This window comes from Pollicipes pollicipes, unplaced genomic scaffold (assembly GCF_011947565.3).
Source record: "Pollicipes pollicipes isolate AB1234 unplaced genomic scaffold, Ppol_2.1 Scaffold_3447;HRSCAF=4054_pilon_pilon_pilon, whole genome shotgun sequence".
In the NCBI taxonomy this organism is placed as follows: Eukaryota; Metazoa; Arthropoda; class Thecostraca; order Pollicipedomorpha; family Pollicipedidae; genus Pollicipes; species Pollicipes pollicipes.
In genome coordinates this window covers 30,554,994-30,581,488 of record NW_023596297.1, presented here as the reverse complement: position 1 = coordinate 30,581,488, position 26,495 = coordinate 30,554,994, and the positions used below count along the sequence as shown (strand labels likewise).

Here is a 26,495-nt window from a genome sequence, read left to right as displayed (position 1 = left end):
TTCCGCTCTGGTAACGGACCGTCCAGCTCTAGTAGTGGACTGTCCGGCTTTGGTGACAGACCGTCTCACTCTGGTGACGGACCGTCCTGCTCCGGTGACGGACCGTCCGGCTCTAGTGATGGACTGTCTGGCTTTGGTGACGGACCGTCCCATTCTGGTGACAGACCGTCCGGCAACGGTGGCAGAAGTCGATTTCGTAGCGTGGGCTTGGTTCCAGCGTGCTCGAGGCCGCCGCCCATGTCAAGCCCTCCCTTGCGTCCGACGAGGGTGACGCCTCTCATATGTGTGGATACACCTGGGCCATTCCAGCTGCGGTGCTGGTGCCCCAATCCCCAGGGCTGTGGCATTCCTGGGTGAACGAGGACTAACCGTAATGGCAAACAGGCAACCCAGTGCAATGTGCGTTGAAAGTTGGAAGTCCGGAGCCCGTGGTGACGGGCCTAGTGTTGGACGTACTGATCAAGGTCTTGGCCGTTGTCAAAGTGATGCACCCCGCCTAAAGTGTATGGTTGAATGTTTTTGCTGAGCTGTACGGCCAAAAGCAAGGTACAGGTGTTTGGTGGACTGTTTGTGCTTGAGAAGAAAAATTATGGAGACCTAAAACGTATGGTTGAATGTTTTTACTGCACTGTAAGGCTAAAAGCAAGGTACAGGTGTTTGGTGGACTTTTTGTGTTTGAAAAGGGATGATTCTGGTGACTTACGTAATACTGGTCGAGTGTTCGTCATCTTGAATTTGGGAGCCCAGTGTTGTATGAATGGCAAACACTTCTAATCTGGGCTTTTATTTGAAACGCTACCTAGGATGCCGAAAAGGTAATTATACCACGTATATTGTGATAGTTCCTCGCACTATCTGTTGTTAATTTGCATGTCCTGCGCTTTTTCAGAACCTACGCATGTGGTGTAATGTACATGCTATTTGAATGATTTGTGGATTTTAAGGTTTGACGCTGAAAAGCAATTGTTTTGGTTTTATGCCTTGACACATTTTGTTCATGTAGTCATAGGATCTTGCTAATGCTGCCAGAGGGCATCTGTAGATATTATATTCAATTCCTAGTGTTGTTTCGCTCCCCATATTCTACAGGACGAGTACAATGCTTGAGTCTCGCCGGCATGCCTCTGCTGCGTCCTCCCGCGTTCAGCACTCGCCTGGAGACACCCTGGCTCTGACGGCCATGCCGCTGGCAAACTGCTCGCCCATGCCGCTGAGCGCGACGCGGTCGCTGCTGAATGTGTGCAGTCCCGGCCGCGGTTCAGGCGGTGCAGTGCGCGGCCGCCGTGCAGTGCGGTGCGACCAGCATGCGTGCGCGGCGTGGTGGGGACATGGTCTGGCACGCTCAGGCGCGCTGGTGGCCGGCGACGGATGGGGTCCGGCTCCGCCCGACCGGACGCCGCTCAGCCGTCAACAGCGGCCAGGGCGCGCGGCCAGCATGCGTGCGCGGCGTGGTGGGGACACGGTCTGGCACGCTCAGGCGCTCTGGTGGCCGGCGACGGATGGGGTCCGGCTCCACCCGACCGGACGCCGCTCAGCCGTCAGCGGCGGCCGGGGCGCGCGGCCAGCATGCGTGCGCGGCGTGGTGGGGACATGGTCTGGCACGCTCAGGCGCGCTGGTGGCCGGCGACGGACGGGGTCCGGCTCCACTCGACCGGACGCCGCCCAGCCGGCACGGCGGACGAGGGGTGGAGGGCTGAGGAGGTCCAACGGACTATCAAGTACTGAGGGCGGCGCACAAGAGGAGCCGGTCTCTGAGGTGCAGGCCGTGTCGTGTGTAGTGCAGGACTGCATGTGGCACGGTCAGTGGTCTGACATGCGCCGGGACGTCGGCTGTCTGTTGTTGTGGGCTCCTCGAGCTGTGCCGCGGCCCTGAACAGTCAGCGCACTCGGCCTCTCACTACTGCGCGAGCTCACGGCCGCCGCCGCCGCGTCCTGTCGCCTCGTCCCTCGCGGCACAGCAAGCGCCGATGGTGGCAGGCCCGCGCGACGCCCGCCTCTTCCAGACGCGGGTGGGATGGCCGCGCTGTGAACCGGCGCTGCTGAGACTGACCTGTGACCTGACCGGTGACCCGACCCGTGACCAGCGCCGGTCGCGGCCGCCGCTGACACGCCGTCGCCGCTGCCGCAGGCTGCGGCGCCAGTTCAAGCAGCTGCTGGAGGAGACCAGCTATGTGACGCCCGGCAAGTCCCTGTCGGAGGTGCGCGTGCTGTTCCTGGGCCGGGAGTGTTTCGAGAGTCTGGCCGAAGACGAGCGACAGGAGATCTACGACATCCACCAGCGGCACATACTGGAGAAGGCCAGAGCCAACTTCCAGGTCAGTGGTCGGTGCAGGGCGGCCTGCGCGGCGCTGGCGGCGAGACATCAGGACCGAAGCACGCTGCTCTCTCCGTGACCGCCGGCTCATCACATTATCTGTCCGGTGGCATGTACAAATTGTAATGGCCTTGCTCATCGCAGTGTGTCGGACAGGATACTCAGATAAAGAGCCGTGGCGATGGGCCGGCGGTTGCAGTGTAGTTTTTGTCCTGCGTTCTAATTCGGCACCACCATGCCCATGCTGTGGCGTGATGACCGCTCTGTGCCGTGCCCTGGCGCGCGACTGCTCTGCTCTGCCCTGACGCCGGGATCTCACTCCCTGCCGTGACGGAGGGCCGCTGCCGTGGCGTGGGGCCGCTGCCGTGACGTGGAAGTGCTGCCGTGACGTGGGTCCGCTGCCGTGGCATGGGGCCGCTGCCGTGACGTGGGCCGCTGCCGTGACGTGGGTCCATTGCCGTGACGTGGATCCACTGCCGTGACGTTGGGCCGCTGCCGTGACGCGGGACCGCTGCCGTGACGTGGGACCGCTGCCGTGAAGTGGGTCCGCTGCCGTGACGCGGGCCGCTGCTGTGACGTGGGGACCGCTGCTGTGACGTGGGACCGCTGCCGTGACGTGGGACCGCTGCTGTAGCGTCGGCCGCTGCCGTGAGCGGGCGGTCCGCTGCCGTGACGTCGGCCGCTGCCGTGACGTGGGACGCTGCCGTGACGTGGGACCGCTGCCGTGACGTGGGACCGCTGCCGTGGCGTCGGCCGCTGCCGTGAGCGGGCGGTCCGCTGCCGTGACGTCGGCCGCTGCCGGGACGTGGGACGCTGCCGTGACGTGGGACCGCTGCCGTGACGTCGGCCGCTGCCGTGAGCGGGCGGTCCGCTGACGTCACCGACCGCCGTCGCCAGGAGCTGCTGCTGGAGCGAGCCGACCTGTTCTACAGCATCTCACCGGCCGGTGGCGGCGGCGCCCTCACCCAGGACCAGATGAAGGACATCACCGAGCTGCTGCAGGAGGATGTGAGGTCTGTTTGTCAACATGGTGAGGTCGCCACGCCAAGATCATGACGTATACCACCGGGGATCTCCTTTGTCTTAGTTCGGTCATGTGGCGAGGCAGAAGAAAAGTGAAGCAAATGTGTCGATGAGTCATGCTGCGCATCAGATGCTCGTTACGAAAGGTCATGTTTGTTCAGGCGGTGCGAGAAACTGCGTTTGGTGAGCTGCACAGATGCTCAACGGTGAACCACCACTGTAAACATTGTTAGCCGTGAGGTGGTCTGGTAAGCCAGAAGGGGCTTGGCAGTTACGTAGCCACCTAGTTGATGCATATAGTGTAGCAGCCTGCAGCGCGCATCAGTGGTGTCCGACCGGGCGCCGACACAGAGCACCGCCCAGCGGACCGGATCGAGAGGGGTGTGCGTCACGTTTGGTGTTTTGTGGTTAGCTCATGGAGAGTGAAACAGTCTTGCTGCAAGTGACTTGAGGTGGTCTCTGTCGTAACCCTCGCCAGGATCCTCGCTGTGCCTCGATCCTGATCCTCCCTGGTGTAGCAGCCACCGGTTTTTTCGGAGTATCCGCGCAATGTTCGACGCAGCATGATGGAGTAATGAGTCATACATCTCAATAGCTGTGGCTGTATGATGTCTTGAACGTGGAGTAACAACTACGATACAGCAGGCTGACAATCGCCTATTGATGTAAGGCAACGGACATATTGTGATGTTTGCAGTGGGACATCAGATTATTGTCGGCTACGAGAGATGAACATAGGTTTTCCTTTTTACTACCTGTGATGCATTTTCCCCATAACTTTCGACCCATTTGCGACGTTACATAGTCTTGCTTAGCTTAGATGCACTAAATACTTTGAATCGCCTTTATCGTTTTTTTCACAAGTGAAACCAAAGACGCAAACGGCCCAGCACCGCTTTGGTTAGCAGCCCGGCACAATGGGCGTCCAACATTCCCTGTAGCTGACCTCAGCCGTGTGCCGCCGGCGACTGGCGCCCACTCACCGGCCACCCCTGCCCCAGGTACAAGCTGCTGGACCGGTTCGAGCAGGAGCGGACGCTGCTGCTGCTCCAGCACCTGGGCTTCCTGCACCGGCCGCGCGCCGACCGCTGTCCGGCCGGACCCTACTGCATGGACCTGTTGGTGGCGGCGCTGCTGGCGGCGCGGCCGGCGCCGCCGCCGGGCGCCTCCGCTGCCGGCACGCACTGGGTGTTCGGCGGCAGCGACTCGCCCGTGCACAGCCTCAACGTGGTGCTGGTGGGCACCGAGGGGTCGGCGGACCGGCTCACGCAGATGTTCAGGGTCAGTGTTGGCCGGTGTTGAGAGTGGTGAGGTCACAGGACCGGGGGGGGGGGGGGCACGTTGGTGGTCGGGGTCAGCCTGGCTGGTGCTCAGAGTGGTGAGGTCACAGAACCGGGGGGGGGGGGGGGGCGGGGGCACGCAGATGTTCAGGGTCAGTGCTGGCTGGTGTTCAGAGTGGTGAGGTCACGGGACCGGGGAGGTCACACTGGTGTTCGGGGTCAGTGCTGGCTGGTGTTCAGAGTGGTGAGGTCACGGGACCGCGGGTCACGCTGGCGGTCAGGGTCAGTGCCGGCTGGTGTTCAGAGTGGTGAGGTCACGGGACCGGGGGTCACGCTGGCGGTCAGGGTCAGTGGCGATGGATGGGCATTGGCTTCCATGCAGGAGAACTGGTCGTGGTGGGATGATGCAGCTGATGCCATTTCGGTGGGAGTTACGCGGTAAGCGCCGGCGCGGTCCGAGGCCCGGGATCCGCAGTGATGGCGGCCACACAGCGCTCCGCCAGGGCCACGAACAGTGAGCACGGAGCGGCGGTCCCTCACACGTCCGTCCAGTGTCCGTCCAGGTCCTGCCCCTCTGCTCCCGTCCGTGGACGCCTGTGGTGTGCTGCCGGGGCTGATGCTCCGTGTGGCGCTGCTCCAGCTGCAGCTGGACGAGGACGAAGTGGAGATCGACGGCCAGTTGTTCAGCCTTGGCCTGCGCATCATCAGCGACGACACCAAGCTGACGCCGAGCGCCTTCTTCACGGCTGACTTCAGTCCGCACGGTAGGCGGCCGGGCGTTCCGGTGTCGTGACCGCCCGCTGTCGCGATTTGGTTGTCTATTTTCAGCTCGCCTGCGTGTGCTGGCTAGTGGAGTGCTCTCCTCAAGGGGTTGCGTGCGCCTGTGGGCTGACCGACATGTGGCCGCTGTGCGTGCTGTCCGCCAGGCTGCTTGTGCGTGTACTCGGGCGCCGCGTCGTTCGAGTACATCCGCCAGAGCGTGGAGAAGACGCTGCTAACCAGTCTGGAGGAGGAGGAGGACGGCCAGCCGCGGCCGCCGTTCCAGGGCCTGCCGCTGGTGCTGGTGCTGGCGGCCGACTCGCAGCTGGACAAGGCCGAGCTGGCCCAGCTGCGCCAGGAGGGCCGCAGTCTGGCCGACAAGTGAGTGGAAGAGCTCGTTGTCCGACCGACGGCGGTCCCCCTGGCTGTCCCCCTGGCGGCAGTGTAGCCGCGCTAGTCACTACACGCAGGCCGCCGGGCCTCCCCGGCCGCTCCTGCTGGCGTCGCACGTCCGAGCGTGCACCGTGACCGTCGCGTCACGTCACGCCGTGCACGTACGCACTCGAGCCGCCAGCGCCTCGTCGATCGGTCGATCGGTCTGTACTCGGGCCGGCCGGCCGTCCGTCCCGTCGCGCCGCCGCTGACCCCCGGCGCCCCGCGTGTCGGCAGTCTGCAGTGTCCGTTCGTGGACTGCACGCGCCGTCGGAGGAGGCGGGCCGCCGAGCCGGACGCCGAGGACGCCGCCAGCGTCAGCATGAGCGAACGAACCGCCTGACGGCGGCGCTGGCCGCCCTGGTGCACAGCGTGCAGCAGCGCGCCGGCTCCGGCGCGGGGCGCCACTCTACCCGGCCGGCCTCTCCGCGAGGGAGCCTGACATCAGGTAAGCGCCCGACGCCAGGGCGAGAGACCGACAGGGGAGGGGTAACATCAGGGGAGGTCTGGACACCTGGTGATGGCCTTTACGCGAGGAGGTTGGACGTCAGGGGAGAGACCGACGGGGGAGGGGGTAACATCAGGGGAGGTCTGGACACCTGGTGACGGCCTGTCCGCGAGGAGGCTGGACGTCAAGGCGAGAGACCGACGGGGGAAGGGGTAATATCAGGGGAGGTCTGGACACCCTGGTGACGGCCTGTCCGCGAGGAGGCTGGACGTCAGGCGAGAGACCGACGGGGGGGGTCGGTGGGTAATATCAGGGGAGGTCTGGACACCTGGTGATTGGCCTATCCGCGAGGAGGCTGGACGTCAGTGAGAGACCGCCACCAGGTGTGGGCCGGTGTGTCCGCCTAGCGGGGAAAGTGACTCAGTGCCCCTTCCGGTGCGTCATTTTGTGTGCGGTGTTCCAAAGCATGGGTCACACGCAGCGCTGATCTCGCCGCCGTTGCAGCAACCCTTGCTGCAGTAGTTGTCTCACCCCGGATGGGATTTTTTCAGGATAATAATGTGCCTCTTCTGCGGTGATCCGTACTCGGTCGAGAATGTGGTCGGCGCCATTTGTCAAATCAACTTGTCAAAACGCACGAGAAGAGCTCCGTCATACTGGACACCTTTCTTGGTAAGTCGGGCCCCAGCGTCCTGTCCGGCTCCGACGACAGACTGCCGTGAGCGGCAGGCGGGCCTAGGACTGGCCGTGACAAGATATGTCGGTGCTGTCACCCGGCCAGTGCGCATATGTTTCCCAGAGATTTGATGCGCCAGCTGACGCGGAATGCTGATAGTTTAGTGGTTCAGCTGCGCGTCCGGGACACGAGAGGGACGGGGTTCTGCTGTCCGCGGGCCTGCTCTTGCCGTCAGGGCTTCACGCAATACAGTCTCAGGAGCGTGGTGAGTGCGTTGTAAAACTCCAATGGCGACGACGATGACGATGATGGCAGACAAGCGTCGTTGCGCGTGCGGTCCTCCCGCCATGAAATACAAACCGCTGTGCACAACCAACGTCGTCATCTTCCCTGGGCTTGTTTCGCTCCGTCCAGAGTCCGGGTCCGGAGATGTGTCCGGAATCCGGAGTCCGGAGTCCAGAGTTGGTAGTCCGGATTCCGGATTCCGGAGTCCGGAGTCTGGAGATGAGTGCGGAGTTGGGACGCCATTTCGGCGCCTGTGCCGGCAGGCGACTGCCGACGCCGGGTGGAGGTGATCATCAGCTCGTACCACGGCGCTGCCGCCTACCAGGACGAGATGGTGCACGGCTTCGTCCTGGTGTACAGCACCAAGCGGCGGGCGTCGCTCAACAACCTCAAGTAGGCTGCCGCGCCGGCTCGCGCGCTCGCGGCCGGCCGCCGCGCGGTCCGTCTTGGGTCGCGTTGGACGGAAGTGACTTCGTGCTTGTCTATGGTGAAAGGACATTCATGGCTGATTTGTGAGGTGATGTGGTGGTGTGTTTATCCGCCTGATGCCTGTGTGTGTGTGCCTTGGCCATACAATGCCACAGATGGTGGGCCAGCATCCACACCGTCGTCTCGCAGTGCTAATGCTGGCGACGGACTGTCGCCTGTTCGCCACGCTGCGTCTCGCAGGCCCTATCCGGCAGCGGCTGACGGTAGCCGGGCGCACCGTGCGCCTCGTTGCAGCGTGTTCTCGGCGAGCGTGCCGCACCTGCCGATCCAGATCCTGGCGGTGACCGACTCGGGCGGCGCCAACGCGCTGTTTCTCGTCCCAGCTGACGCACCAGCTCATCACCGAGGGCAACCACATCGCCGACCGGCTGCAGGCCCACTTCATGACCTCCACGTCCACCTGTCAGCAGAAGTCGGCCTTCTACCTCAGCTTCTTCAAGGAGGTGCGACAGGAGCTGGCCAGGAGGCTGGCGAGCTGGAGAGGGGAGGGGGGGGGGGGGGAGGGGGATGTTGCCGGGGATGGTGCTCGCGCGGCCGAGGCGCGCCTGCTGTGGCTCTGCACGGACCTCGGCATAAAGTGATTGCCTCTGGATTGGTCCTCATTGGATGCGACTGGAGTTTGGTGATGACCCCTGACCCTACGACTGACCCACCTGTGGCTGCCACTGCCCTTGGCGGACCCACCTGTGACTGACCCCCGCCATCACTGACCCAACCCGTCACTGACCCACCCGTGACTGACCCACCTGTGACTGGCCCTGCCCCACGACTGACCCTGTCCTTGGCTGGCCTACCCGTGACTGCCCCCTGCCCGTGACTGAGCCACCATAGACTGACCCCGGATGTCCGCTGCAGGTGTGGGAGAAGAAGCCGGAGATCGAGCAGGCGTTCGAGCTGGAGCGGGTGCGCCGGCTGCAGGAGGCGGACGAGGGGCCGGCGTTCCCGCGTGCCCTCACGCTCCACCAGCAGCTGGGCGCCGCCAGCAACGACGGGTACGTCCTCGGCTCCGTCCCGGCCCACGCCAGCTCACACCCTGCCGTACCCAGACCCGAGCCATGACGAGCCCCAGCCCGTCACCGACTCAGGCTCATTGCTCACGCCTGGCAGAGTAGCGGTGCTCAGACTGGATCGACCGGTGCCAGACCGGCCCCGGCTCACTGAGCGCGGTTGTGAGGAGCTGAGCGTTACGCCGGGTCTTGGTCCGTCCCGTGGCGGTGAAGACGTGCTGTGTGACAGTCTCTGCAGCACGGCAGCGGCTGATCTGAAACGACGTCCGTTCAGACCAGGCATGATGTTCAGACCAGACGCCCACCAGACACATGTTCTGACCAGGCGTTATGTGTGGCCGTGGTGATATTGAACAGCTGAGTGACTGCTGTGGCTTGGGACTGTCATTCAGCTGTGTGGCGGTCTGCACAGTGGGGCCCGGGTGACGACGTAAAGCGGTAGTGAGTGGCCAGTCATACGTGTGCCGTCGCGGCCCGGCGCCTGCTGCTGGACAGGAGCGGCTCGAGGCCGCCCTCTGCCTGCTACGAGCCATCTGACGTGTCCTGGGCGAGCCGCTGGAGGCTGGAGCCGGCCCTGTGTGACCCGGCACTGGTCGGCAGGAGCGGCTCGGAGTTATACGAGCGACTGCCGACGGACGGCTCGCTGGGCGACGAGCTGAACCTCTCGCCGACCGCTGGACGAGCGGCCATTATCGGCCAGCGACGACGACAGCGAGCTGCTGGCCGAGCCGCCGACCCGGCGCCGACAGGCGAACGGCGAGCACGGGCCGCCCGGGCCCACGCCGACGGCCGCCCCGCGGCGCAGCCTCCAGCAGGGTGAGCGCGGCACGCCGGCGGACGCCGCGGGGACGGCCGCGTACGGGGAGGGGGCGCGGGGTCCGCCGTCCGCCAGTGTCTCGGCGTCGGCGGCCACCGCCCAGTGCCGCGGCGCGCTGTGAGCGTGGTGGCGCGCGTGTGGGTGAGGGCGGGCTGGCGGCGCCGCTTCGGTGGGCCGCGCCGCGGCCCGGCCCGCTCGTCACGGTGGGCCGCCTGCTTTCAGAGCTGTTGTGTCAGTCGTACCCGAGCACGGAGTCGCTGCCGTCGTGTCTGTCGCAGCCGGCGCCGCGGCCGGCGCGCGCGCGCGCCCCCTTCAGCCGCGCCTGCACCGAGCAGCTGCCGGCGCCGCCACCGCGCCTCCAGTTCTTCAAGGCCGAGAGTCTGGAGCTGGGTCGCCGCGCGCGGCCCGACACCGGTACACAGCCCGCCCTCACCCGCCCCGGCGCCGCCCCGCCCCGGGGCGCGCCCGCATGGCCCGCTTGTAGACGTTCCGTTGACGTTTTGATTTGTTCTGGGACGGAATGGTCGGGCGTTTGTGTTGCGGCTAGAGCAGTTCGAATGCTTGGCGTGTTGAGTTGCAGCAGATGGCAGGTGAGCAGGCGGTCGTCCCTTACTAGTACTGTCCGCTCCCGCTTCCGCCCTGTGTGAGTGTCCAGCGCTCGGACAGATGGACAGACTTCGCGAATGGTTACAGGGGAAACCAGCTTCTACGTCTACGCGCAGTTCGGTCGTCGTTCAGCACAACCAAGACTCCATAAGCATTATCAGAGTTGTATGACGCGTGGCCTGTTGATTACTGGCGCGTGCGCAAATCAACTGGATGAGTTCAGGGTTTTTGGGCGGATGAGCTGTTCTGAGTCAATGGGGACGTGGCTGTTACGCGGGCTGGGATAGCCTCTCTTGGGTCGTGGAGCCGGCCTGCACCGCCGGCGGCGGGGCGTCTGCCGTTGTGTGACGCGCTGTCTGGGCGGCAGGGTTCCGCGTGTTCCCGGCGCCCACCACGCCGCCGGAGCCGGCGCCGGGCGGCGGCGCCGACCTGCCGCGCGCCCATCAGCCGCCGCCCGCCGCCGCCCGTATCTCCAGCTCCGACTCGGAATGTAACCGGCCGTTTCTCCCCGTTTCTCGCTGTGCCCTCGGCCCGCCTGCTCCGTTCGTTCGTCCGTCCGTACGCCTGCGTGTCGTGGTGCGCATGCGCGGTCCGTCCGCGGTCGTCGCGTCACCCCGCCGTCTGCGGCGGCGGCGCGCACCGGCGCGCGCCGCGCCTCACCCTGTAGACGACAAGACAGTGCATGCCTCCACGCCGGGCCCGCAGGCGGCGGCCGCTGCTCCCGTAGACCGCGCCGCCCGCTCGGCGCCCGCACCGGGCAGGCGGCGGGGTTAAAGGCTCGAGCCTGGCGCCGGCCGCCCCCGCTGCCACCGCGGAGTCGTCGCTCTCCAGCCGGGGCGCTGTGGGCTCGAGGCGGCCGCCGACGGGGTGGGGTGGTTCCGCAGCTGCTGCCGAGGGCTTCCGTATCACGTTGTATATTTTTTTCAGCACAACGTCCCTGTAAATGGGTAATTTTCAGCCTGCTATTTTGAAACTATTTGTGTAACGGCTTAAAGGCCTGTGCAAGCAGACTTGACTCTGAATGAATATGTTACGATGGCATTCTTCACTTTCGCTGTTGTGTTAGACTGGCATGAAACTTTTGTTGATCTTAGACTTCCCAGTGTCTCAGAAGTTCATAAATGGTCAAGGTTAGAGGTGGGCCAAACGCCATAAAATCCAGCCGGGGGCAAACTAAGAGCATTCTGCCCAGCTGAGTCTGGTTGCATACTAGATATTAGCTCCACTCGCATGCCTGCATGTCGTGGCTGTGTGCGATGTCACCGGCTCGAGGTTCCAGAGCGGCAGACGGTATCACGCCATGTGATCTATAGGGCGTAAATCCATCAGGTTACAGCTGTAAATGTGCGCATCATTTGTGGGCTTTGGTTGGATTCCGCTCAGTGTTGTCTGAGGTTCGTCGTAGCACAGCTGCCGAGCTGGGTATTGCAAGCCCACGTCCTGAGTTGTTCTTCCCTGGCCAGGTTATTCGTCCCATTTGAACGCATTCCCCGTGCCATCGCTGGGACGAAGCAAACTGTATCAGCCGGGGTCACTGGCGTTGGAGCCTCTCGGCGTGAATTCCGTGGCCCCGGTGGACCGTTAGCTACGCAGCTAATGAGCTAATAGTTTTGTCGCACGCTCCTGCCGCATGGGCTCCCATGTGTGCCATGCAGTTGTTTGGTATCCACTGTTTGTAGTCTGCATCCACTCCACGTTCCTATCGTATGGTCGTGCCACAGCACTCACTGTTGAACCGCTACAGCCGATGTCATCTGTGTAGATTCTGGCTGCTGGAAATGGCTGCTTTAGAATGGTGTTGATGATAATTGATGGAGCAACTTCTCTCTTTCTGGCAGCCTAGAAGACTGGTTTGTGTTCATATCGGGCATGCCAAAGGTTTTTGGCGCTTGTTATTTTCGATGCTTTGCTCTGGGTTGGGATTATTCGGCTTAGGTAAGCCACGCTAGCTGGGTGTGTTTGACATGGAGCCCCCTCGTTCTGACGTGCCCTGGTGTGACAGGTTGGCTGGATAAGTCTGGTGTAGGGCTGCCCCTATTATGATGTGGCCGCGCTATGCTGATGACAGCAGTTTAGCGAGGGGCCGTCACATCCTGAGGCTGCAGCTGTCTGGCTGATATGAGGAGTCCACGTGGGAACGTTATGTTGCGATTGTTTCAGACTGGCTGAGGGAGTCTGGTACATGGCCACCGTGTTATGTTATAACTGTACCGGGTTAGCTGGATGATGGTGCGGGGCCGCCATGGTCCGGTGCGGTGCCAGGCCACGCCACGCGCCTGGCCGTGAGCCGCCAGCCGTGACCGTGTCAGCCGTGACTGCCTAGCGTGGCTCCCGTGTTGTGATGTGGCCGTACCAGGCGGGGCAGGCTGGCTGGAGGAGCCGTGACAGGAGCCTGGGGACCGCCGTGTTCTGACCGTGTGACGGCGCCAGGCTGGCTGGAGGAGTCCCGTGTGAGGCCGCCGTGTCCTGACCGTGTGGCGGCGCCAGGCTGGCTGGAGGAGCTCCGTGTGAGGCCGCCGTGTTCTGACCGTGTGACGGCGCCAGGCTGGCTGGAGGGGACTCGTGTGAGGCCGCCGTGTCCTGACCGTGTGGTGGCGCCAGGCTGGCTGGAGGAGCTCCGTGTGAGGCCGCCGTGTTCTGACCGTGTGACGGCGCCAGGCTGGCTAGAGGAGCTCCGTGTGAGGCCGCCGTGTTCTGACCGTGTGACGGCGCCAGGCTGGCTGGAGGGGACTCGTGTGAGGCCGCCGTGTTCTGACCGTGTGACGGCGCCAGGCTGGCTAGAGGAGCTCCGTGTGAGGCCGCCGTGTTCTGACCGTGTGACGGCGCCAGGCTGGCTGGAGGAGCTCCGTGTGAGGCCGCCGTGTCCTGACCGTGTGACGGCGCCAGGCTGGCTGGAGGAGCTCCGTGTGAGGCCGCCGTGTTCTGACCGTGTGACGGCGCCAGGCTGGCTGGAGGAGACTCGTGTGAGGCCGCCGTGTTCTGACCGTGTTGCGGCGCCAGGCTGGCTGGAGGAGACTCGTGTGAGGCCGCCGTGTTCTGACCGTGTGACGGCGCCAGGCTGGCTGGAGGAGCTCCGTGTGAGGCCGCCGTGTCCTGACCGTGTGACGGCGCCAGGCTGGCTGGAGGAGACTCGTGTGAGGCCGCCGTGTTTGACCGTGTGACGGCGCCAGGCTGGCTGGAGGAGCTCCGTGTGAGGCCGCCGTGTTCTGACCGTGTGACGGCGCCAGGCTGGCTGGAGGAGACGAGTGCCGGGGCACGCCAGCTGCCTGCGGATGACGTGTGGCTGGAGCGGAGGCAGCTAGCGCCGGCGCACGCCTACACTACCGGCCGACAGCGGCCGCCGCCACCGCCTAAACCCAAGGCTCAGGCCGGACAGGTGGGTACGCGCGATCGACGAGAACTCGGCGGCAAACCTGCATTCAGCCTAGCGGGCTGTCGGATGCGCTGTTTTTCTGGCAACATGGGACGCGTGGGGTGGGGGGGGGGGGGGGGGGGCTAGTGCATAGGGGCGTTTAGTAGCGCAACGACTCCTCGGGGCTGTAACACGGCTGATGCCAGGTCATGCAAATTTTCTATAGATGCTGTGAGTCAGCAATCGTCTGCGCCTGTCTTTAAGCATCTCTGGTCCTGTTGCTGTGATCTGCTGTTATCTAAGTCAACGTGACTCTAACCCTGCCGCCGCCCAGCAGCCCGGCAAACTGAACCTGAAACAGTACACGAGCGTAGTGGACACGCTGGAGAAGCTGAACCTGACGAACCGCGCTGAGCCGCGCCGCGGCCGCGCGGCCGCCGGCTTCTCGCAGCAGCCGGGCTCCGAGTACGCCCAGGTACGGACCGACCTCTGCCGCCGCCGCCGCTGCCTGTGCCGGCGACCGCGGCGGGTAGGAGCAGGGCCCCGGCGACGTGTCGGTTGCTGCTTTGCGCCTCCGCATCGCGCCCGAGAGTAACTGTGATGGTCCATGGAGAATGACGTGGTCGCTACTCGACACATATTAAGCCACGTAAGAGCGCAGCGGGTCATGCCGGGACGTAACGGCCCCGAAGCGTGGCCGCCCTCTGCCGTGCTTGCCCGAGTCGGCGGCGACGCTGACCGAGCCGCGAGCGTGACTGCAGCCGCCGGACGCCGCAGGTCAAGGACGCCCTGTTCTTGGGCGGCAAGTTCGACGGCGACTACAGCTACACGCTGGCGCAGGACGCGGGCGGCCACAGCGCCAAGGCGCGCCTCCGGCAGCGGACCGAGAAGTGCCGCCAGTGTGAGTGCGCTGGGGGAGAGCGGCTGGGCTGGCTGCTGGGCGGCGGAGTCCGCCGGGACCGGCGCTCGTGGCGGGGCTGAGCACTGACGGCTGACTTGACAGCTGACCTGACCTGACCTGACCTGAGCTGATGATCTGGCCCGCGATAATGGCCCCGGAGGACGGCGCCGGCACCGCCTGTAGTGACTGCTGTGATCAGTTGATGTGTTAACCGGACCTCCCGTGGTTCTGGCTGCTGCGTGTTGTTCCGGGCACTGTTTGCTGGTGGACACACGCTTCCTTTAGCACTCCGACACCACTATTTCTTGTCTCAGAGAAACTTTACTGTCTGTGCGGTTAAACTAGGGACAAAGTCGATAAGTTAGTAAGTGGAATGGATGCTGTAAGAGACGCAGCTTTTACCGCAGCCCCATCCGGAGTATGGTGCACAGCGCCAGCCTGGGAAAAAGATGGCTATGCGCTGAGACTGGACGCTGGTGGCGGGGCGGCGGCTGCTGCTTTCCTCCGCCTGGGGTTGGCGCTGACGCAGGGCGACTGCTGCTGGCTGTGACCTCTCGAGTTGACGCTGGTGTGGGGGTGCCGCCGTCTCACTGGCGCCGTCTCAGGCTGCGGTGCGTGCGCCGCGGCCGCGCACTCAGCTGGGCGCGGCGTCCGGTGCGCCGCGCCGCCGTCGCGGTGCGTGCGGCGGCTGACGCCGGCCGGCCGGCCGGCCGCCGGTGTTGCAGACACCACCGACTCGGACAGCGAGCCGAGCCCGGCCGAGCCGTGCGGCCCGGCGGCGCCGCGCCGCACGCCGCCCAAGCGCAGCCGCCGCCGCCGCCAGGCCATCCCGGTGGCGGCGCCGCGCGTGCCCAGCCTCGACGGCCGGGGCAGTCCGTTCGCGCTCGACGACCGCGCCGAGCGCACCGAGCCCGAGACAGGTGGGCAGGCGGCGCGGCTCGGCGGCGTGCGCCGCTGCTGGACGGCCGGGCGTGGTCTGGACCCGTGGCGCGTGGCGCAGAGTTGCCTGGCGGCGTCGACAACGCTTTTCCGCCACGGACAGCCTGGCGTTTTTGCAGTGCATGCTTTCGCGCTGTCCGCCGGCATGGCTGGTCCGGAGTGGCCTTTGCTCTCGACAGGCTGTTAGCCTGGTCCATAGTGAGCTCCAGAATCTGGCCCAGATCGTACCGGCTGCATGCTCTTGAAGTCGCCCTTGAATGGCCTGCCGTATGTGCGTGAGTACGGCGCTTATCCGTCAACAAGTGTAGTTGGCAGCCCGCCCTCCCTGGCCGCGATTGGGTTGTAATGTTCAAAGCTGAATACCTCCAACGCCCGACAATGGCATGAACACCACGCAGTCTAGAACGACCGCGATTTCGTGGTGTATGCGTCGCCGTTCGAAGCCGTGGTGAACCACGCGGGCTGGCGCTCGGGAAGGGGTCGTGCATGAGACTTTCTGAACCTTGCATGGGGCAAAGGGCGCCAAAGGTGTGCATGGCCTTGCGCCGCTCACCTCGGCCTCCATTCCGAGTTAGGGCCGCCAGCGACCGGCGCCTTGCATAATTCAACAGTGGTGTGCCCTAGAGGTCTAACAGTAATATAGCACAGAGGGCTTACGGCTTATAAACGGCATACGGCTTTGCTGACTGCGATCGGGTTTTCTATTTCTGTCCGCCCTTCTGATAAACTACGATTCCTCCGCCGGCATAGACTATTGATAGATGTCAGCCCAGCCATTGGTTATCAAATCGTTGGCGCCAACCCAACAGATGAGCTGTCGTCGGCAAGCTGGGGAGTCCCAAATCATCTCGACACAGCCTGACAGCCTCTGAGCAATGTTTGCGCTATGATGCATGCGGTGTTGCTGCCGTGATGCCTCGGCGGCAAGCCTCCGCGGGCTTTCTGGGCTGCCGCGCCGCACCACCGGTCTGGCTACTGCTTGTGAATGGCGTACGCTTAGTTTTGTGTCTTTCTCTGTCGGCATGATCGCATGGGTTTGCTAGTGTTTGCTTTTGCTGCGTCCTTCGAATGGCAACCGGCATGTCACACTGGAGTCGCACTCATGCTTTCATGCTGGACCTTGTCTGAAAATGCGCTGGGTCTCGCTGCAGTCATAACGTGTCTCACACATTGGCCCAGAGAAGACAGCTGCTGGCAGACGTGTGGCAGTCGTTCGCTAGCGGCCGTGACTCGTGCCGTCGCGCGGGGCACTGTGGCACGTATGAAACTTGTGCCGGCCCGCGTGTGACCCCTGACGCCGCCCCGTCGCCAGTCCTGGGCGGCAGCGACTCGGAGGAGTCGGCCGCCGAGGAGGAGGGCACCTTCAGCCGCCAGAAGTACGCCAGCAGCTCGGTGCGGCTGCGGCGCACGGCCGCCAAGCGCGCCGGCGTGCCGGCCGCCATCCCGCAGGTGCCGACGCTGCCGGCGCGCGCCGCCGGCTCCCCACTGCGTGAGTACTGGGCTGAGCTGGCCTCTGGCAGCGCCGTGTGTGGTCTGTGCGGCTGGTGCGTGAGGCTCGGGTCCAGCCGGCCTCTGGGTCTGGGGTGGCGCCATGTGAGGTCTGTGCGGTTGGTGCGTGAGGCTCGGGTCCAGTCGGCATGTGCTGACGTGGCTCGTTTGATTTTTGCACACCAAAAACACGAGCATTGCTTATAGAGGGAGGTTTTGATCAGCGCGTAAGCGTCATAGCTGTGTGTGACGTTTTTTCCTTGCATTATTGCGGAAGCGCAACCTTTTCGTGGCCTCTGTCCTGGTGTAAGTCACTCCGTCCATTCACAAACCTGGCGACATGCGTTTCCATTGCAACGCCATCCCACTGTCCGTAACACTGTACAGCTGGCGGGGTCCCGCCAGCTTGCAGCTCTCCGGATATTCCTGACTGAAGTCCTGACAGAACAGCCCCGTCCAGACTGACAGGCTGCTGTGGATTTCAGCCGCCAAGTCGAAGTCTGAGTCGCCGCGGGAGGGCGTAAACAACGAGGAGTCTAGTCTGGACGTGTCGGTGTCGGGAGACTTCAGCTCTCCTGTGCTGGTCAGTAGTGAACGGCGTCAACAGAGAACAGAGTGGCCTGCACTCTTCGGTGTGGGGATATTTCAGCTCTCACGTACTAGTCAGTTCAGAGTAAGGTACTAGCGATTGATCGAAGTCTAGACTGGACGTATCAATGCCGGGGTATCTCAGCTTAACTCCTGGTTAGTAGCGAACAACTTGGAGCACATTGCTGGGGACAACCGGTCGCGCTTTAAACCAGTGTTGTGTGCCGCTGTGCCAGTGGTGTTCGGTCACACCGCGAGAGCTCACAGCTGTCAGTCAGACGTCAGCTCTGGTGTCGCTGTGCCAGTGATGTGTGGTCACACCGCGAGCGCTCACAGCTGTCAGACGTCAGCTCTGGTGTCGCTGTGCCAGTGATGTGTGGTCACGTTGTTTGTTGACGTCGATGGTGCAGTAGTGTCATGACACTGAGATGGTGCGGATGGTGCAGAGGTCCGGTCGCATTGGACGCTGGTGACTAGGGAACATGACTTTTTGTCTCTGTTATAGCGATATCCGAGGTTGCGGTCGCCTAGACGCTCGATTTTGTGAAGAGACCGATCTGGGCGGTCGAGGCTTGCGCATGAGGCTCATAATAACGTCTTTTCAGTCCGCCAACGCCGCCAAAGAAGAGAAACTGAGGCGAAAGGATAGGCAGCGGCAATTAAAGGAAGAGGAAAAGAGGCGTGTAAAGGAAGAGGAAAAGGTGAAGAAGCTGGAAAAGGAGAGGCTCAAAAAGGAGAAGCATAAAAAGGGGAAGACGTCGACCTCGTCGTCGCAATCTCAGGTGAACGATCTGGATTGCAAGCCTCTGTCACAAGGACCAGTTTGATCAATTCATCGCACCCATTTAGCCATCTCGTTTGACTGATGTAGTGCAGTGCATCTGCTGAGCTCAATACTCTTGACAGCTGGTCCAGCTGCTGCCGAGCAGCGGACAGCTGACCGTAACCGTGCGTTTCCCCGGCATCACACGGTCACGTCACGATAACACACGTGTGACCGTGCCCCTGTGACAGCTGGAGGAGCTGGTGCCGGGCGGCGGCGCCGGCGGGCAGCTGCCCGTGTTCCTGACGCGCTGCGTCGAGTACATCGAGGCGGAAGGCCTGGACGCCGAAGGCCTGTACCGCGTGCCTGGCAACCGGGCGCACGTGGACCTGCTGTTCGAGCGTCTCTCCGAGGACAGCGGGGCCAGCATCGCTGACCTGGACCTGGCCGTCAACGCCGTGGCCACGGCGCTCAAGGAGTTCCTCTCCAAGAAGCTGCCGCCGCTGCTGACGCAGGACAAGATGGCCGAGCTCACCAGCATCGCCGGTAGGTGCTGGCGCGATCGGACGCCCAGCTTGGGTGTGACGCCTGAGGCAGCGGGGATTGTGGGAAGGTTATGATGATAGGGAGGGGGACACCGTGGATGAGCTGCAGGAAATTGAGAAAGCGCGGTTTATGTAGTCATCAGATCCTTGCCGTCATTGTGGCGTTTTCTCATTGGCAGTGTTGACCAAAATCAAGACTGGACGATATGGAACATTTTTTGTCTATTCGTTCATATCTCTTTTCTTTTTCAATTTATTTGCAAATCACAACACACACAATCAGAATCACCACAGGGAGACAATGTGTATAATAATTGATCGCTCAGAATACCCGGCAATCATACCCAATCACACCTGACACGTCATCGCAGTCTGTCATACGAGCACATCACTTCAAATAATTGCTCACACATAACAATACCTACAGCACGGTTCGCGTTTGGCCCACAATGCCTAGTTCTCGCGTGCTCGTTTTGGAACGGGTGTTACTACGACCCCCCACCGCTATCACACACAGCATAGTATACCGCGAATGGTGCGTGCAGTAAATATGCGAATACGTATACACAGGTGTAAGGGGGTGGTGTGCGTGTTTGTGGTCTGAGAGCATGCGTGTGTTAGAGAATACGTGCATATCTACCTGAGTTGTGTATTGCGCGGCACAGGCGCGCGCTGCGCACCATAATTTTATGATAAGTTGTTAAGTGCATTGGCGCCCGTAGATAAAAGACAGCAGTAATGACGTTATTCATCGGAGAACACCAGGAGAATGGAGATATAGATTCGTTGGTATTTCGGCAACGTGTCGTTATCGAAACAAAAGCAGAAGTATATTCCTCTTAGAAAATTTAAAGGTGTGGGGTTCCAGGCATGACTCGCAAGACAAGCCCTGCTCTTTCCCATTTGTTAAAGGTATTCGTTTCGTTACGGAATTCGGCGGAACAGCGCTCTTTTGTGTTTTTAGTTCCAACAGGCTTAGGAAACGTCCTATTTGTGGTAGTACTTTCCTCAGATGCGCCTTTAAATGATGAGTTCGGTTAATGTAATAAGAGTGTCAATGCTACTCGTGCTTTGTAGGTTGTGAAACATCCACTGCCTCTTGTCAAAGTGTAGTCTTACGTCAAATTCTTCGGATATTTTGGTGTAAACTCCTCAGAGGAAATCCTGTATTCTGAAATAATCCCAGTATAAATGTATTAATGTTTCAGCTGAATGCGAGCAAAATACGCAGTAACTACTTTCTGATCGACCAATTCGGTGCAGCAAAAGATTCGTTAGGATTACTCTGCTGATCATGCCGACATGAAAATAAGAAATGAACAATATGGAACATGGCCCGCCAATAGCCTAACGTTGCGCGCTAATGTGCCCCTCCCCCCCCCCCCCCCCCCCCGTTTGCCCGAGGAGCGTAATAAGCCAGAAAGTTGCGATTCGCCTGTTTACAGTATCTCGTTGGTGCTGAATGCGGTGTAAAGTGGAGGGATAATTCGTGTGAAGTGCGCCCGTGTTCGGCCCATCATTTGTGTGCAGTGGCGCTGAAGCTTTTGGATTGGTTCCCGGCTGAGTGCGCTGTTTTGTTTCAGGTATATCAGATCGGCGAACTCGACTATTCAAACTGCGGGTTCTTCTGAAGGATCTTCCTCCCATTAACTTCAACATCCTCAAGTATCTGTTTCGTCACTTCCTGAAGTAAGTGGCTCTTGCGACTCGTGCCGCGGTGCGGCTATTCACGTGTTACACGCGCTCGTGTTGCGCGGGAGCCCAGCGTCGCTACCAAACAGGTCGTAGAGCGATGTGGTGCGCTTTTGGGCGTGTGCGTATGAAAACGAACGCGTACGTCATGTCTTGTTTGCAGAGAGCCGTGTAGAAGGCCTGCATTTGAACAAATGGTACGGTAGTGGTTGTTTTCTTGGTCGTAAGTTACCTTTACGCCGTCTTGCGGCGAGTCAGGCTCTGACAGATTAGGTTAACCACGACAGAGGTCTGTTTGCCATCGTGCAAGCCCGCCGGGCTGTGCTGTCGTCCCGGCTCCGTCCGGGCTCAGCTCACCGTCGTCTCGCTGTCACACCGTGCCCGTCCTGTCATCCTCCGTCGTCACACGTCCCAGCTCCGTCTGGGCTCCAGCTCACCGTCGTCTCACTGTCACACCATCCCCGTCCTGTCATCCCCCGTCATCACACGTCCCGGCACCGTTTGGGCTCCAGCTCGCCGTCGTCTCACTGTCACACCATGCCCGTCCTGTCATCCTCCGTCATCATACGTCCCGGCTCCGTCTTGGCTCCAGCTCACCGTCGTCTCACTGTCACACCATCCCTGTCGCGTCGTCCTCCGTCGTCATACGACGTTCAGTTGCTCTCACATGTTAGACCCCCGTCTGGCCCATCTGACCCTCGCACAGTCATGTGCTTTGCATCTGAATCTCCCCCTAGCTTCATCTTCGCCTGGTTGTACCGCGCCCGGCTACTATTGTCATCCATGATAGTCACCTGAATTCCGTCCAGTCTTCACGTCCTCATCGTGATTGCCACTGAGCGGGCCCCAGTGTCATCGGACCTTCGGTAAGCCAAGAACTTGTGTCAGCTAGTTAGATAATTAGTTGGCCGCTGATTACTTGGTACAGTTACCGCAGTGACGATGTCTACGTTATCTGACTCGGGCGTCCCCCGCCGTCAGGGTGTCGGAGAAGTTCAAGCTGAACAGCATGGACAGCAAGAACCTGGCCATCTGCTGGTGGCCGACGCTGCTGCCGCTGCAGTTCACCGACATGGGCGTGTTCGAGTCGATGCGGCCGCACCTGGAGGACATCGTGCAGACCATGATCGACCAGCACCAGTACCTGTTCGACGGCCAGGAGGAGCTTATGATGGTGTGACCCGAAGGCGGCGTGAGTCGCGCCGCCGCCGCCGCCGTCGCTGCCGCGCCGCGCCCTCGCCGCGCCGGCCCCGCCGCCGCCGCCGCCGCCCTCCGCGCTCGCCACCGGCCGCCCTGAGCGGCCGCGCCGCGCCGTCCAGTGCAAAGGTCCGCACTGATGACCGCCAGAGAGAGAGAAAGAGAGATATAGAGAACGAGTGAGAGAGAGCTTACGGGGCGCTTCACTGTGATTTCGGCGGGCGCGCAGTCTTCCCGGCCGGGGGTCGGGGACTGGCCATCCGGCTCGGCCCGGCCCGGTCCCGGCGCGTCGCGTCACGCCACGTCACGTCACGTCGCGTCACGTGACCGGCGCGGTCGACCTCCAGCACAAATGTCCCTCAGCTCCGGGCAAAGAGAGGCTTGCGAGTGGGCTTAAAACGCGGCCGGCTGTCCGCCGCGCCGCTGAGCCTGTTAATTTCTTACCCTTGTTTTTATAGTGAACTGCTGACTGTCAACGGCGGCTTGTGTGGGAACTCGATGGCCAGGACTGGTGGGACGTTCTGGCTCGCAGCGGGCGAGCCAGAGAACCGCGCCGTCCGTACCGAGTGCGTTTTGTAACCGTGTGCCGGCGTGTGAGGGGTCGGTGGGCTCAGTCACCCACGTGTAAACTGCCGTCGTCCTCTTTCCACACGCCCCCGGGTCCCAGGCTGTCTGGCACCGGCGCGGCGCTCACTGTTGCCGATCTGAGCGCACGGCTTCGGACATTTGCACACGGCCGTCGACTGGCGGTGCGTTGCGACGGACGGGGGTCGCTTATACTCGTTGTCCACCTTTGCGATTTTTTTGGTTTACTGTGAGGCTGTGATGTGTATGTTTAGGTTGATGGTGGACGACAATAATCGGTGTTTAGCGTACGCTGCCCGCCGGCGTATCGTCGGGAGCACTAACCGCCCTCTCCCTGCCCGCCGTCGGTGCGCACGCGCGCGCGTGTGTGAGCGCAGGGTGGCCGGAGCCGACTCCGGCCCGCCAGCGCCCGGCCGGTCCGGCAGCGTCCGCGCCGCGCGTCGCCGGGCGACCGCCGCACCCCGCCGCACCCGAACCCACCCAGTCGGCGCCTCCGCCGCCGGCCGCCCGCCCGGCATCGGCCGTGATATTACAGTGTTGAGTCCGTGCATGCCGCTTGTGGGTGTAGTCGTCGTGTTGCGCCGGGTGCGGTCCGTGACGTCACGCCGGGTGGGTCAGCGCCCGGCCGGCCCCGGTCACTGGGAGACGGGTGTCAGTCACCGGCCGCACCTGTCCGGGTGTTCTCGGCGCGGTCGGGCCGCGCCCGCTGTCAAGTGTTTCCTCACTTGTACCGATTGGTAAATATTATACATAAAACAAGACTCGGTGTGTTCCTGCGACGGGCTCAGGCATGTGCCCGTCCCGTCCGGAATATGCGTCGGTGAACAAAGTAAAGACCTTTGATTCAGATGACTAGGGTCTGGCGCCGTTGGCGTCTGTTTTGATATGTTGGGATGGTTCGCGGTCGATTGAAAACAGCCAAATGTGGGATGTGCACATGCGTGGAGGATTACATAGCTGCTGATCGTGCGTAACACTACGGTCGGCGCGAAGTATACGTCACAATCCACGATCGCGCGCGTCCGATCATCAGGAACAGGAACTAACGCAAGCAGGAACTAAATCAACAGGAACTAACTCCTGTTTGTTCGCTGACATGAAATAAACTAAAAACAAATATATTGCAACTAAGATAGCATGTTGTTACCCTTCACCTCCCGCTGCACGATCGCGGTCGACAAGCAGCAATTTCGTACAGAAAAAAAGACGCTTCCGCGAGGCCCAAAATTCGCGCGCAAGTTGAAGCACGGATCTGTCGTTTGCGAAGCGACATCGCTTCGCCCCCATTCGCCCGCCCGCCCCCCTCCAGGGGGCGGAGAGACAAAAAGAGAGACCAGAATGATCGTCCCCACGTGCTGTCTTTTTCCAACACATAGATCCATCTCGCCGGGCGGTGCACCTCGCCACCGCCGACTCGGGCGCGCGCCGGTCGCACCGGCCGTCCGGACCGGGCAGCACCTCTGACACGCGGCCAAGCGACCATCGATCGCGCGGCACCTCGTCTTCCACTTCGTTACCACGGGCCAGATTCGTGGCTTCGCAGCGGTCCTTTCCGACGCTCTTTTGAGTCCCGCTCTCGTGGTATTCAGCCAACGTAGTTGCTTTTCTAACAGCTCGTCCTTCGCGCAAGATGATCTTCTGCGGCACTATTGAGCCCAGTGTCACTCACCAAGACACATGAAACAGTGCTTGCTGTCTTGCGTAAGTTTACGTTCGTCGCCGGGACACATGTCCTGGAACTGCCGACACTCTTGCAGTCGGAATACGTATGGAATTTTTCACAGGTAACATGGAATAAGTCTGCCCTGCCTATGGTCTTCAGACTGCTTCGGGCCGTCCAAAACATTTTTGTTACATTACAACGTACGTTCCGGCCACTATCCGGCTCAGGAGACCGAAATGTTAGTTCGCCAAAATGAAGTGAACGAAAAACGAATATATCACAACTAAAATAGCATATCATTACCATTCACCTCTCACTGAACCACCGCGGTCGACAAGCAGCAATGTCGTACAGGAAAACACTTCCACGATACTCAAACTTCGTGCGCAAGTTAAAGCACAGATCTATCGCTTTCGAAGGACAGCTCCTGTCCAGAGGACGGCTCTATCCAGCTGGTGCTGAGCCCAGCCGAGCTGACTGGAAAGCTTTCCCCGGCACGACCTGTCCGACGTTCAGAGGCGTGTAGCGCACTCGCTCCAGTCCAACCGCGGTGCCGTCAGCCTGCGCTGGGCTCGGCGCATCAGCAGAAGCGGAGGCGCATGTTGGCTCTTCCAGACGGTCCTTTGGGCACCATATGTGGACACTGAGACACGCGCCGAGTTCCCCTTGGGTGGTCCCTCTGCGCCCCGGCCCCTGCTCTGGCGATCGTCCAGTTCCCTCCAGCTGGCGCCTCGGTACCACGGGCAAACACTCGGAACAGTGCGCAGCCCCCTCCGGCCAAGCTACCAATGCCGTCAACCGACGCTCAGACACGTGTCCAGTCCCAAGCGCGCTCCTCAGTACCGTCAGCCGGCAGGCCAACGCGTGGTTAAATCCACCTATCCCCTCGGTGGCGTCCGAAGACAAAGCGCATGCTCCCATCTGCGGCCCGTCCGTCGCCCCGGGTCTGACCCGCGGGCCTGGTGTGTCAGGCGGGCCGGCCCCCGAGTTGGCTCCGATTCCGCCAGTTAAAAATAGGCCCGCCGCCTCCGCCCGGGAGCGCGGTGCGGTGCGGAGGAACGGCGCAGTTGCCGGTCCGTCGGCTACGCCCCGCTCGCCGCGCTCTCCTCCGCGGCCGACTGGTGAGTGTCTACGTGCGGATTGTTCTCGGGCCCAGCTGTTCTCTGGCCGGTGATGCCGTCCGCACGGCCGGCAAACTGATGTAGACCGGTCACCGCCGTGTCGTGTGTTGAATGCTCATTGATCGCGCAGTTTGGCTTGCTACAGCAGTCCTGTTCATTTTATTCGTCGTAACGTCACATCATTGTGGCTTCCGCCATAAGCGAGTATACCTACTCGGTGCCCATATTTGGTAGGCAGCAATATGCCTGAGAAATATTTGGCATCCATTGTAGCCTATCTCGAGTCTGCACATCTCGCATGGAAGGCTCAGCTGCTCTCAGAAAGCCACTCTGAGATCAATGGTGGCGCTATACATTATCCACCACGACATCACAGTCCAGTAATAGTCTGCATAACTGATAGCAGCCAGTGTGTTTGTTCCCCAGCATGATACCAGCGTGTCTGAAAACTTGCCGGTGACTAATGTTTGATGCCGGGGCACCTGCCAAAGACGCACCTCGCGCTGATGCCAGCGTGCCGGACGTACCACGCCATTCCGTCTGGCTGGTCACGAATTGGGTCGGTTTTCTTTTCCATTTGCGTGTCCGCGCATCCTGCGCTCGTGTATTCTTCTTACGCGCTGACACTGCCCAGTGTTTGTTTGACCCAGATGATGACGTCACAGTCGCTAGAGTCACTTCCGGTTTGTGGGGGTTCAGGCCGCGGCCGATGGCGCCGCGCTGGTGGGCCACAGCGGGTCCCGGGCGTGCTAGGGGCGCGACCGAGGAGACCTCAGGACTCCGCCATCCACCACCTGCGTTCGGCTTGTTTTAGAGCAGCGCTTTTCGAACGTGTGGCATAGCCTAGCGGCACGTTGCGTAGCCTAGCGGCTCTTGGCACGTTCAGCACGTGCAACCCTGCAAACGTCGCCAAATCTTGACAATGGGACACCCCCAGTTGGTCCTTCGAGTCGCCAACCCACAAGCCACTCGGGAAAACTCATTAGCTTCGGGAGCCGCCGTAAAGACATAGCCTCTGCATAATGCAAAGCCGCGTCTCACCGTTGAAGAGGGTCAGCCTGCTCTTCTGCTTCGCTGTAGCCCAGACGCCTGTGCCCCCACACTGTGGCAGCTGACGGCTGGCTGGTGTTGTCGGCAGCTCGCCTCTCATCCACGTCGCAGCCATGGTGGACCCCCAACTGTCCTCCGGAGCCGCCGACAAGCCCGCCCTCGTGGTGAGTACTGACAGGTGGACGCGGCCGCCTCCTCGGTAAGCCGCCGGTGGGACAGTGACGCCGGCGCCTGGGACACGTGAGGCCAAGATGACCGCCACCGTCTGCCCCGACCTGTCACTGGACGGGTGATGCGACTCTTCTCTTGGCGGCGGGCCGGAGCTGCACTCGCTTCTGTTGCTGCGGAATCACTTCCAGCTCCGCGACGCAATGTATCCGGGGAATTACGGCTCGAATCCCGTGGAGCGCAGCAGACCCTTGTGTCAGCCCAGATTTTGACTGTAGTGAGCACCCCCTGTTTGAATTTACTTCGC

The 26,495-nt window shown here is 61.8% G+C and overlaps 2 protein-coding genes across 2 annotated transcripts in view; both read left to right on the top strand.

The window, feature by feature from the left end:
* LOC119092427 (rho GTPase-activating protein 190-like) overlaps window positions 1–22,945 on the top strand; it is a 36,770-nt gene extending 13,825 nt beyond the window's left edge. Inside the window, 24 exon segments of the mRNA XM_037215389.1 lie at window positions 2,129–2,315; window positions 3,212–3,327; window positions 4,339–4,618; window positions 5,258–5,381; window positions 5,544–5,757; window positions 6,046–6,145; window positions 6,213–6,256; window positions 6,808–6,863; window positions 6,866–6,928; window positions 7,481–7,610; window positions 7,941–8,016; window positions 8,018–8,149; window positions 8,562–8,698; window positions 9,314–9,386; window positions 9,866–9,944; window positions 13,364–13,512; window positions 13,826–13,963; window positions 14,266–14,389; window positions 16,641–16,817; window positions 17,302–17,399; window positions 18,010–18,186; window positions 18,419–18,713; window positions 20,296–20,401; window positions 21,386–22,945. Of these exon segments, the coding sequence (XP_037071284.1) occupies window positions 2,129–2,315; window positions 3,212–3,327; window positions 4,339–4,618; window positions 5,258–5,381; window positions 5,544–5,757; window positions 6,046–6,145; window positions 6,213–6,256; window positions 6,808–6,863; window positions 6,866–6,928; window positions 7,481–7,610; window positions 7,941–8,016; window positions 8,018–8,149; window positions 8,562–8,698; window positions 9,314–9,386; window positions 9,866–9,944; window positions 13,364–13,512; window positions 13,826–13,963; window positions 14,266–14,389; window positions 16,641–16,817; window positions 17,302–17,399; window positions 18,010–18,186; window positions 18,419–18,713; window positions 20,296–20,401; window positions 21,386–21,584 (3,274 nt within the window). The 3' untranslated portion in view covers window positions 21,585–22,945.
* Window positions 22,946–24,904: 1,959 nt separating this feature from the next.
* Window positions 24,905–26,495, top strand: part of LOC119092426 (uncharacterized) — a 35,798-nt gene continuing 34,207 nt past the window's right edge. Inside the window, exons 1-2 of the mRNA XM_037215388.1 lie at window positions 24,905–24,970; window positions 26,109–26,184. Of these exons, the coding sequence (XP_037071283.1) occupies window positions 26,134–26,184 (51 nt within the window). The 5' untranslated portion in view covers window positions 24,905–24,970; window positions 26,109–26,133. The remainder of the gene's footprint in view (window positions 24,971–26,108; window positions 26,185–26,495) is intronic.